General features: G+C 40.7%; 1 protein-coding gene across 1 annotated transcript in view; it reads left to right on the plus strand.

Moving 5' to 3' along the window:
- The first annotated feature begins 537 nt into the window (after positions 1-537).
- Positions 538-12799, plus strand: part of ANKRD50 (ankyrin repeat domain 50) — a 49301-nt gene continuing 37039 nt past the window's right edge. The window contains 5 exon segments of the mRNA XM_030564194.1: positions 538-660; positions 1781-2609; positions 2612-2638; positions 2641-2922; positions 2925-3000. Coding sequence (XP_030420054.1) covers positions 2447-2609; positions 2612-2638; positions 2641-2922; positions 2925-3000 — 548 coding nt within the window. The 5' untranslated portion in view covers positions 538-660; positions 1781-2446.

Below are 12799 nucleotides of genomic sequence, written 5' to 3' on the forward strand. Positions count from 1 at the left end.
AAATAAAGGGCTGGTGCGAGGGGGGACTCCTGTAATTCCCCCTCCCCCAGCAGCAGGTGCCGGCCACGCAAGAGCTGTCGGGCGGGAACGACTGCTGAGGCGAAGGGCTGCCGCCTGTGAACCGCCGCTGGGTGCATGGGGGGAGCCAGCCCCACCTGCCACCGGGGTGTCCGACGAGTTGCTGCTACCCCTGCGATCACGCGATAGGGGGCGGAACTGAGCTCCCTGGCTGTTGCCGATAGTAGGGGGCGGAGGGAAGGCGACGCACGCTGCAGGACAATGCCCCCGGCGGGGGGGGCGGGTGTGATGAGGCAGTGGAAGGTGATACACTACGCAACTCATCTCCCTGCGCCGCGAACTATTTCTTTTCCCAGATGTCATGCAGCATCTGTCCCACCACGCCCCCTCCCCAACCGTCCCCGCACGCGCGGGTGGCGGAGTCGGTGCCGCCGAGAGGAGGGGGAAGAGGCGTGGCCGAGAGGAGAAGGGGCGTGGCCCCGAGCGCAGGGGCTGTGGCGGGGCGGGGAGCAGCCGAGCAGACCAGACGGGCTGAGACAGTCACGGACTTCGGAGCTCGGGAGCGAGAGCCAGGCAGGGGACTGGGCAGAGTCGCGCCGTTCGGGAGCAGGGGCCGGCGGGGAGCGGAGGTGGCCGGGGAAGGTAACCGAGCAGCTGCGGAGGCCGCTTTCCCAGTAGCCGGGCTGGGGGAGCCTGGCGGCGGCTGCTCCTGCTGCTGCTGCAGTCGGCGCCGCTGCTTTCGTCCGAGCCTGCGACAGAGCGAGCGGGGGCTGAGCCTGTGTCTGCTGCTCGAGCCGGGCGGCTGCCCCCGACAGGGCGACAGGGACGGGGGAGGGAGGAGGCGTTGAGCGGTGCGAGCCCGGGATAGGGGCCGGCCGGGGAGTTTCAGAGGGCCCAGGGGCTTGGAAAAGCTGCACACACCCGGGAAGGAGGAGGGGCGCGGGGCTGCTGCTGGCTGGGATCTTTGTGCCGGGCGCTGTGGGCTCTGCTGCGTGGGGCCGGGGGGAGGGACAGGGCGTGTGTCTCCAGTGTGGTGTGTATGAGAAGCAGATGGGGAAGCGCTCACAGCTGCTCATTTCGACAGTGCTGGTGTAAAAATGTAGCTCGACCAGTAGGACCTGGTGAAGTGACTTTTTAGTCCTGCCTCTGTGTCAGCTGAAATGTAAATCCCGCACTGGGACCTAAAGCGAAGAATCAAAAAAAAGAACGAAGACTGAACCCAGCCAGGGGGATAGTACAGATAACAGAAATGTGCTCCATAAAAATAAACAATAGGGTGTTAATGGTGGATGTATTAAAATGGGACTCCAAGAGGCTGCTGTGTGCCCTAATGCATACAAATAATGAACAAAGAAGTGTGTAAAGAGAGCTGTGGACAGCACTGGTGTGTAAAAATGCACCTGGCAGTAGAAAAAAGCAAGTAACAAGAAAATGTTGGTAAGGAAGGATGTTCAGGATAATAGGGTGCATGTGTCTCCTTCTTAGGATTAGTGGGAGGCTACTTTCCTTCTATGATTTTGAGGTAAATTTAAACCAATCAAAGGATGTGAATGTGGCTGACTGAAGCTCACACCCATAACAGAAATACAAGAATCTTGACTAAAATTATTTCTCCTCAGTAAGTTTGAGACTAACTTTAAGACTTTCAGAAATTGGCACAAATGAGGAATATATGAATTCTTGGTTTTAGCAGATGTATGGAAAATCGTGATGTGATATTTGCATCTGGAGTTACAATCATTGTCTTGTTCTTTATTTATAGGTCTAGAGAAGAACTTTATTTTGAAATCTTGCAATTGAGATCTCTGAGAATGAGTTGAGGAAGAATTCAGGATCTGGAAGAAAGCACTTGTCCTACATTAAGGAGGTGTTAACATTTTCCCATCAGCTCTGCTACATAAGAGATCACAATTTGAAGCACTTTCCTGGTGCTTGCCCAGATGTGTGAAGCCTGCAATGTTTAGTATTTGTGCAGACCACTTCACAACAAGTGGTACAGAGCTGCATGTTCGCAATATAAATTTTACTTTTTGAAGAAAAATTTTCTTTTGTTGTAGATCCCCGGAAGCTATATTTTACTGTGGACAGGTTTTTTCGATGTGAATCCGGAGAGATTAATGTTTTGAATTGAGAGGCATCTAGTACATACTGAAAAAAAACTTTATTTCTCTAGATGCATTGTCTCCTCTGTACTCTGGGAACGTGCACAGCTGTTTAAACTACAGCTGTAGTCATGGAATTGTTACTTTTTGAACCATGTGAGAAATATTATTGAGCCTTTGATACCAAGCGTCGCTTCATTGCATAAGCAGTTGAACACGCTACACTCTGATCATGATAAAGCATCTGAATGGAATGAGTCTGATTGTCTTATAAAGAGGCTATTCTTTTACAAGAAGGGTTAACTCATATCGTCACCCTGTGGCAGATGGATCCTTATATCCAGACTTTAGATGTTGAAGGTGTATTGATGCTTATGACGAATCCCAAGGACAAGGTCTACAAAATGGCTCAAACGATGTTTGCTGCAGGGAAGCAGTTTTACTGTAGGGAGTGGGTTTTCCACAAGCTTCAGCACTGCCTTCAGGAAAAGCTAACTGCAGCAACACTGCTGCCAACAACCATCTCTTGTAGCAAATTCTGGGAATAATGCTGGTGTTGTCTCGGGGAAAGGAACTGCCTGGGTGTGTGTTGTTAGTAGGAGGCCTGGTAGTGGGAAGACAGCCCTCAGTACTGAATTATTGTGGCCAAGCTCACCTGCAAGCCTACAAAGAGGTTTGCATCGCCAAGCTCTAGCTTTCCACTTCTGCAGGGCTCAAGACTCTGACACACTGTGTGTGGGAGGGTTTATTAGAGGTTTAGTTACCCAGATCTGCCGCAGTGGACTCATCCAGGGATATGAAGACAACTAAGAGATCCTGCAGTTCAAAGTCTCTTTCAACCTGGGGAATGTGAGAGAAATCCTGCTGAAGCATTTAAAAGGTAAAAAGAAAACCATGTTGTGTTTTTATAGTGCCTTTCATCCAAAGAGCCTAAAGCACTTACAGACAGGAAAAAATATGCTTTTTCTTGTCGCATCATGCTTGTTGATCCCATGGTTTGCTCCCATAACTTCCAAAATTGTCATGGAAAAAAATGTAACTTCCTGTTCCCACAGCTCACATAAATCTTCATTTCAAAATATAGTTATGGATATAAAAATATCCAGAGCTATAATTAATATTTTTGAAGGGATAGGGCCTCAGATAATAAATACTAAAGTCTATGAGGGGTGGGCGGTAGATTATCCCACATCTCCATACTTCAGAGGAGTTACAAGAACTCTGCAGTATCTGGTACTCGCCACTGTCAGGATAGTGGACTAGGTAGACTTTAAGAATTGCCATCTTGCATTAGATCCTGGCCTGTGTCTCACAAGATCATGTAGGAAAATGTTAAGCCAAAATGAATCTATCCCACTTACATATGCATGGATTGCACTAAATTCACATAACTACTTACGGAATTATCACTCTTTCACAGTATAAGGGGAGACAGAATCATAACTATTCAGTAGGTATTTAAAAAAACTAGGGAATCCATACTCTGTGTAGAAGTAACTTTTTAAGGGGTGGGGCTTTAATTTTTTTTGGAAAATCATAGAAATTGAGTAACTGAGAGAAATCACTAGCTCAGCAATGCAGTATTCATTTCTGCTATCGGTGCCTCTTGCAATACAAAAATGTGTTCAACATGCTGTGGAAAGTATCAGAGGGGTAGCGTGTTAGTCTGGATCTGTAAAAGCATCAAAGAGTCCTGTGGCACCTTATAGACTAATAGACATTTTGGCGCATGAGTTTTCGTGGGTGAATACTCACTTTGTCGGATGCATCCGATGAAGTGAATATTCACCCACAAAAGCTCATGCTCCAAAATGTCTATTAGTCTATAAGGTGCCACAGGACTCTTTGATGCTGTTGAAAGCTTTTTATCCACAGCAGGAACATTAATAATCATAGTGTTGTAAAGCAACTTACACAAAGATCTTTAGGAGTGTATATCCTTGGAGGGGAGGTCTAGCTGCAAAAGAGGTTAATTTCATCTAAACAATTAAAATGAAGGGAAAAAAACTAAGTAAAGATAGTGACTCAATACAGTATTTGTAGTGGAATACTGGCATTTTTACCACTAAGTCATTGGTTTGAAACTTTCCCAAGTCAATAGTAGCTAAGTCATGGCTCTCAGGTAGCCTCTGTGAACTTTGTAGTGGTCTTTGAAGTCTAAGTGGATTAATGTCCACATTATGAATATCACCATAAGAATTTTTCCTTTCAGTCTTATCAGATGGGTTAGCTAAACCGCCACTGAGACTGAAGAACAGTACCTGATCACATTGGCAAAGTGGAATGAGGGAAGCATACCTGTTCTGTTTTTGCCCTGTGGATAGATAAGATTTTAGGTCTCCAGTGCTTTCAAACCAACGTTTTTCAGAAGCATTAAGTTGATCATGCCTTCTTCCACACACACACACATACCCCTACCCCCACTCCCCCAAAGTTTAAAATAGACCATGAAAATATTCAGGCCAGTTTAATTACTTAATTTGCAAAGTTCTAAGCATATACAGCTCCTAATCTCTCTTGTCTTTTTAACCTTGTTTTTCAGTACCTTTACAATCTTAAATTCTCACATCCATGCTTCAGCTTAGTACTCCCAGTGCTAGTAGTATAATTCCATTTCTCTGTTTGCAGTCACCAGAAGTGAAAGTGACCAATATCTATCTTTAAATCAGGCACCAGCACTAGCCCCTGATGGGCAGAATCAGTGAGTTCCATGCAGAACCTGTTGCAAGTTCATAGCCTAGAAATGGAAAATATTTTGTTTTATAAATCTAAACAAGTTTATTTTGTAACTCTACTTGCCTATTGACTTAGAAAATTTTTCTTCTCTAATATTTTAGGTTCCCTGTGAAGATTAATTTAGGAGCAACTTACTGTTTGACACAATTGAAAAATAAAACTTCATAGTGAATACTGTTTAATAGGACATGACAATGTGAAATGTTTATGTGCTAAGCATGCATGTTTTCAGCAGTCTTGGGATATGCTTTATACTGTTCACTTTGCATAAAAAATTAATTGCAACCCAGAAAAATGAGGCTTTTAAAACTTATTCATATTTTAAAATGCCTTTTCTTCATAAAAAGTAAAATCAAGTAAACTAATTCATTGTTTAATATATTTACCTTCTTTCTGCCACCTGTTTATAATCTTTGAATTGTGCATCCTGTTTTAGGAACAAATTCAAAGAGAAATGAGATCAAGAATGTGGAAAACTTGAGCAGACCTCCTGATAAATGACAGTCACTGGATGTAAAACTAAAAGAAGGAATTGCTGCTAGTAGTACTGCTTTTGGGAACTCCTCTTGATAAGCACACTTTTTCTGTCACAAAATAGTTTGTGAATGAACACAGTTGCAGCTGAAGTTCTTGCTTTAGATTCTTGTCTGTCTTACCTTCACTCGTTGCTGTTTCCTTTTAGATGTTCTAGATTCAAAAGACTCTGCAAGGATGAAAGCTTTAGATTTAATTTAATTGCAGAAAATGTCAGATGAAGCATGCTTTTACTTAAACCAAATCTGTACTTATTAGAAGTCCTGAAGTTAAAATAAGAGAATACAACAATAGCAAGTATCAGAAGGTAGCCGTGTTAGTCTGGTATCTGTTAAAAAGCAGCAAAGAGTCCTGTGGCATCTTATAGACTAACAGACGTATTGGAGCATGAGCTTTTGTGGGTGAATACCCACTTCGTCGGAATGCGTGTATTCACCCATGAAAGCTCATGCTCCAATATGTCTGTTAGTCTATAAGATGCACAGGACTCTGATGCTTTAACAATGGCCAAGAGTTTTTTTTTGGAATGAGTACCTGAAGTTAGGTTCATATGTTTTTAGACACACCATTATGACTAAATCATAGAAGCTTGAAAATTGGACCACTTTATGTAACTTAGTTCATGTCTACCTTGGAACACTCTGCTGGTTTAGTTAGTGTGTTATACTGTACTTATGAAGTGCTTCTAATATTGATGCAGCTATACTGGCAGACCTGCACTTTGTACTGGTATAATAAAATTACTCCCAGGAGAGAAACATGCCACCTCTTCATATCCCTGACTGACCTAAGTATCCCAGCAGAAACTTATATTGTAGACCTGGCCTCAGTATGGATTTGAGCATAACTTTAAAGCATCCAGTGTTGAAAAACATGGGCAAGTATTAATAAAAAATTACCCTTAATCTTCAAAGGTATGTTACTTGACAGTATTAATTTTCTTGAAAATTATATTGGTTATTTAAATTACTTGTAAAGCCCTAATTTGGTATGGTGGTTTTTCATATTAGGTTGATCCCGAATTTTTAAAGTTTGAAACTATATAAACTCTCAAAATATATAGACTGTTTATTTGTGTCTTCAAAGTTTAAATGTGAAATGATTGAAAATAGTCCAATTGGCCAAGGGAGCGTGAAGACGGAACATGGTCCTAAATCACTATCTCTCCCTGTTAGACTCAGTCCTTCCTACTTGTATTGGATTCTCCCAGTCCTCTTTTTACTGTCTCCCTCCCAAGTCTGTGCTTTTGCCTCCCTGTCCTCTCAGATCACACTTCTGTACATGGTGCTTCACTAGTGAGCTTGCTTCAACACTAACAGTGAAACAAATGCAATTGCCCCTTTTCTACTGCTGAGGGCTCAGAGTATATAGATCCAGTGATGGAGGGAGGAAAGCAGGACAAGAAGAAGCAAGAGTCTGCCTCTCCTTTTATCCTATTTCCTTATCCTTCACACAGAACTCCTCCAATTCAGCAGAATAACATGCCTAGCTCTTTCTGCACACACATCTTTTCCAACTTGGTGCCAGCAGGAGCATTATGACAGTGACAGATTCTGCTTGCTGATACCCACTAAGTTTTTATACAAAGGAGCAACTCAGGTACAGATTTAATCTTCCTTGGATTCCCTTGCTCCTGAAACAAGGTAAAACCCTTATTCTTTGTGGATTTAAGGTGCAGTGCACAGTTTAAATGAAAAGAAAATAGAGTAAAGGTGGAAGTAAAAGGGACCAGAAACTAATAAACTGAAAGGGAGGAGGGAAGGAGGGACATTAAAAAAAAATGAGTGCTTAATATTATAGGGAATATAAAAAGGCCTGGGGTGAAAATTGAAGTCAATGGGAACTTAGTCTAGAAGATTCATCTTAATGAAATATTTCCCCTCTAGGTATCTTAAATTCAAATAAGTTTAGAAGACTTTACTACTTACTATATGGTGGCTGTGACAGGGCAAGATTCAGTAGTCTCAGTTCTCATATGTTCCACGCTATGCAGCCTTCTACCTTAACTGGCATAAATTAACTTATTTACTTGACCATCTCAGCCAATGTTGGAAGATAGTTGTTCCCTAACCATTCAATATTGTCATTCTAGTTCAGGCAATTGAGGTATATGGCAAGGTGGGTAGTGGGCAAGCCTGTACTTCTGGGTGACTGCTGTGCCTGCATTACGAGTATAGGACCAGACTCCACTGCTGTTAATGATACTTTCCCTGAGCACTAAGGTGCAGGTATTTAAAATGCACCTATCACCATGCTATGTGGATTAGTAAACAATATTTTCAATTCTGATTTCCCTAATTGAGTAGTTATTTATTGGACGTTATAGTGCAGTGGTTAGCTGCAACACAGATTACAGTTGTGTTTAATGGGAGCTTATCTCTTTTTAAAAAAAACCAAAACATTGAATGGCAAAAATCAAAACAAAATATAAACTTGGAGTGCTATTTGAATTGTGCGTGGTGGTTTGAAACTATTGATACAGATGGTTCATGTATCTCCTTCTCTGGCAATTCTCCTGGTCCCTTACTTTCCTTTGTACCCCTTTTAAAAGAAATTTCAAATACTTTGGGATCTGTCCTTTGGCCATATTATTTGCTCCTCATATGCTGTTTTCTAGAATATCCATTATATGGAAGTAGTGTTTGCCTATAGTGTATTCTGTAACATTTTTACCACGATGGAAAATAATTGCATTAAAGCAAGCCTGCTGAATTTTCATTTAGGGTAGAATTGAAGGTGAGCAGGGGGAGAGAAACTCATCAACTACCCTTATAGCTCAGGAGAAATTTCCCTTAGCTGGGAAAGAGGACAACAGGAACTCAAATCTTTCAACTTTTTAAATTCCCAGGCAGTTAACTACCCTTATTATTGACTAAGGCCATGAACCCCAGAATATGAGAAGGAAAAGGAAGAGCTTCTCTGAGTCTGATGTTACATGGAATTCTTCATGGAAGTTCCTGTAGCAGATAGGTTGTCATCTGTGCTAAACATAGAGGGTCTTTCTTTGTACACTTGCTTTTAAATAGGGATAAAAAGTTATGGAAGCACGACCTATGTGTGACATGCCACAGCTCTTCCTCTTCAGGAGGGTTTTCACAGGAGCAATTTCAGCATCGCAGATTCTCCAACTAATTCCCATGGAGGTGCAGCTCTTCTGATTCTGGGGTGTTATCCAATGAGATATAGCAAAGTTGTATTTAGTTTTTAAAGGCAAAATAAGGAAATTAATAAACAGAACTACATTTAGTGACAGTTAAGGTTGCAGCAGGATATACCCCATCCACCCAAAACATTCATAGGCATGAAAATAATGTTAAAGGGAGAGACGTCTACATTCCTCGTCATCTTCCCATATTCTAGAGTTCTGTAAGGCTTTCACTTCCATTTCCAACATATATTTAAAGGCTATATATAGACCTCTACCTCAATATAATGTGATCTGATGTAACACGAATTTGGATATAATACCGTAAAGCGGTGCTCTGGGGGTCGGGGCTGCGCACTCCAGTGTATCAAAGCCAGTTCGATATAATGCGTTTTCACCTATAATGCGGTAAGATTTTTGGCTCCGAGGAGAGTGTTATATCGAGGTAGAGGTGTATATATTCCTGTTTTGTCAAACTTGCATTCTAATGCAGAACCTTAACAGTGTCAGTGGTTTTAAAGCACTAGAACTTCAAGAGCATGGAATGCACAATCACGTATGCTGATCTGCTTTATATAAAAGCATAGGAGGAGGTCACTGAAAATTTTTCATTAGCTGCAAGTTTGAAGTTGGGCTATATATTGCTTTTGGGTGTCAGAGTTGGAAGTGAAAGCTTATGTAGTACTGGAGTACATCGCTTTGGGCAGCAGTAAATCATACATTCAGAAGTTGCCATATAAAAACTTACGTGCATGTAAATTTACAGGATGACTGAGTAACTTTACTTACATTAGTAGCAGTGTTCACTTGAATGACTGGTGTGTGTTTGAAAAACAATGTGTAAAGGACTGGGGCTGAAATAAATTTGTTAGTCTCTAAGGTGCCACAAGTACTCCTGTTCTTTTTACTCAGTCTGTGTATTCTGTCAGCTTCTTTGCAGACAAAAGTTTACTAGCCTTCTCCCCCTCCCGCCCCAGCAATATTGACTCTGCAGTGCTATCAGGGAATGAACTGGATTTTTTTCTGGCTGCTGTATTGTCAAAAAAGTTCCAATTTCAGGATGGCCTTTACTCCCTTTAAGTGTTGAGAACGTGCTTTGCTTTCACATTGAATTTTACAGGTCTTGCAGTTAGAAAAAATATCTGCTTATTTAGTGAGCAGAAGTGATGTGGAAGTCTTCTGAGAGACCATAAATATACACCACACCACCATAATCCTATTTTTTTTTTTTTTTTTACTGTTCATTGTCTGAGCATAGTCACATTTAAGAGGAAAAGGCTTTGCATTTATTTATTTTTTTATTTTATTTATTGGCTTAAGTGTGTTAATATTTTAGTATGACTAGTCAAATGAGAACTATGAAGAAGCTGTTCTTTTTATAATAGTAATTTGAATGTTCAGGAATTACACAGACTTTATCGAGTAGTTAATTAGTATGTTTCATTGTTTGGACTGTATTTTCTTAAATTTTATTTGTGAGGCACCTTGCTAGCATGGTGGAAATATATTGATGGTGCTTACTGTTCAATTTTTAAAATACTGGTTGTGGTAGATCATCACCATTGAGGCAACAGCCAGTTCCCTTTTGAATGACTGCTGCCATATGTGGTTCTTGCTGTTGAACTCTGACCAGTGAGTGTCTGAAACTATGAACCTCTACATCACTAGCTGCTGAGGCAAGAGTGTTGTCTACAGATGATCCTGGCTGCTTTAAAGGGGAGTAGAATGAGCCTTTGCTATTTTACCCCTCCCCACCTCCCTAATGCATAACTACAGTGCTGTCCACTTCATGCTGTTTACCTGCTCTATTTGCAGCTGGCAGCAGTATGAAGTGGACACTATCTTTGACAGTCTCACTGATGTCCATAAGTTCAGAATGATAGCTGTGAGAAAGGTCTTACTCTGAGAGTGAAAAGCGAGGGCATGGTACATGGGTGTTCAAGCTTTTCCTTTTTCATAGAGCTAAGTTTAGTGAAAGACCACACAGCCATCAAGGCTGGAAAAAATTACCAGATGTGTATTAGCCAGAGGCTGATAAGAGAGACTGACTGTGGTAACAAACTAGATCTAGTCTCTGGACAGTTGCAGTAGCCCAGTGGATCTCAAACTTTTGTACTGATGACCCCTTTCACATAGTGAGCCTCTGAGTGTGACCCCTCTTATATAAAGTGTTTTTAATTCATATTTAACACCATTAGAAATGCTGGAGGCAAAGTGGGTTTGGGCTGGAGGGTGACAGCTTGTGACCTCCAGTTTAAGAACCCCTGCAGTAGCCTAAAGCTAGGCTGCTGTAAAGTAGGAGGGTGTTGATTTTTCCGTCAGTGTTCTGTCTGCAGTTTGCTCAGTCATCTTTTGTATTTTCCTCTGAAAAAGTCAGATAACCTGACTCGTCATACCCTGTCTTCTCTTACTTGAGTCCCTGCCTGTTGCAGTGAGAGTCCACTACATCCTTCGCCCTCCTCCCAGTTCCTGGCTGCTGGAAGACACTACCACAATCATCCCTTGGCTTCTGTTTGTTTTGGATCCTCTTTCCCTGTGAATAGCTCTAGACAGTGTCTGCTGTGATCATAGCTTCCCAAGCAGCAGCAGAGTGAAATGGTCATGGTTCTTGTCAGCCTTGCTGAGTCCTTTGGGTTCTAAATAGCAGCAATGAAACTGACCTGACTGATTTCATTCTACTGCTGTTTAGGAAAGCTCTGAACACGTAATAGGCAAATATAAAAGGCCACTTTTTAAAAAGAAGGTATAAAAATCCACATGTTGCATACATGTTTTGTATGTAAACATTCAAGTCCTTTAATCTGTCTGCCTGATTTTCATGTAACAATACTTAAAACTGATATTCTCTTATCTAACTCCAGTACCAAAGAGTCAGCCATACAAAAAAAAAAAAAGAATATTTTGCTTTGAACTCTTGATTCCTGGCTATGAAATGCTATGCCAAGAACATCCACCTTCAGCATCAAGTGGATATGATAAACTTGAACTTTTAAAATAAGCTATCTACAACAAGACTTTGGAAACAGTGCAGATTTTTTTTGACTGAAGAAGCTTAAACGTAGCAAATATTTAATCTCTTCCTAGGCATTAAATAGTTTTTGAGGGCTCTGTATACTGTTAAAACATAGGACCACCTTCTCTGTTTACAGTAGACTGTGCTATTACCTACAAGATCAAAAGATCTTTTGAGATCTAGCTAAAACCCCAAAACTGACCAAGAGCCTCAGTGAGAGAAGTAAGGAACAAAGCAAAATAAAATAAGCCCATAAAACTAAACTGTAACTGTATCCTATGTGGGTTATTATACTTTGAAGGCTACAGTATATAAATGCTATACATTGTGTTAAATCACTAGCTGTCTTAAATTTTTGTTGACTTTTTACTATCTGCAACAGTTTGAAGTAGACTATCATGAATACCATTCTTCTCTGTGCTTACCTAACTGGACTAAATTAGAAATTAATATGTAGTTACATGATCTAGTAACTCACTTCCTGAGTTTTGCACTAAAGAATGTAGCATTTGACCCCTAGCTTTAATTATGCAGTAACATTATTCTAAAGTAGATGTTATTGAAAGCTCAAAATAACGCAAGGGTCAAGACACAGACTGAAGATAGCTCCAACACAGAGGTGAAGAAATAATTATTTCACTGCAAGGAACCAGCACATAAGATTAAAGGGAAATTGACTACTCAAATGGTAGTTCTGATTGAACCTTTTTTAACTTTCTGTTGTAAAATTGGACATTTCATAGGGAAAATTCTTCTTCTTCTTCTTCTTCTTTTTTTTTTGCTATGCATCATTTCCCCATTTAACTGTAATGAAACCCCTGGCTACTTTGTGATAGGTATCATACTCCATTTTGAAAAGATGTAAACCAAAATATGACTATTCTGGGCTGCCTATTAAGTTTTTACTTATCACAATTAATAACAGTGTCTTGTGTAACGAATACTGTACTTCCATGTTCTCCCTCTCCAGCTTGATGCTCTAGAATATTAGAAAGTTAAGTATTAAGTTTAAATACTTGGTGACATTTCTCTAGAAGCTTTTCTGTTATGGAACCTCTGTAATAGGTGGGTCGTGTAATAATAGTGTTATAAGGGTAAGTTAAATTCGTCTCTTTAATATGTATGGAATCATTGTGAACACATGGAACATAATACCATTTAAGATTTTAACCTATTCAGTTTGAATTGCTCTGAGATAGTTTCCCTTAGGGAATTTTAATTATAACAAATTATGGACCTTTCTCATCTTGT

The sequence above is a fragment of the Gopherus evgoodei genome, chromosome 5 (assembly GCF_007399415.2).
Source record: "Gopherus evgoodei ecotype Sinaloan lineage chromosome 5, rGopEvg1_v1.p, whole genome shotgun sequence".
Taxonomy (NCBI): Eukaryota; Metazoa; Chordata; order Testudines; family Testudinidae; genus Gopherus; species Gopherus evgoodei.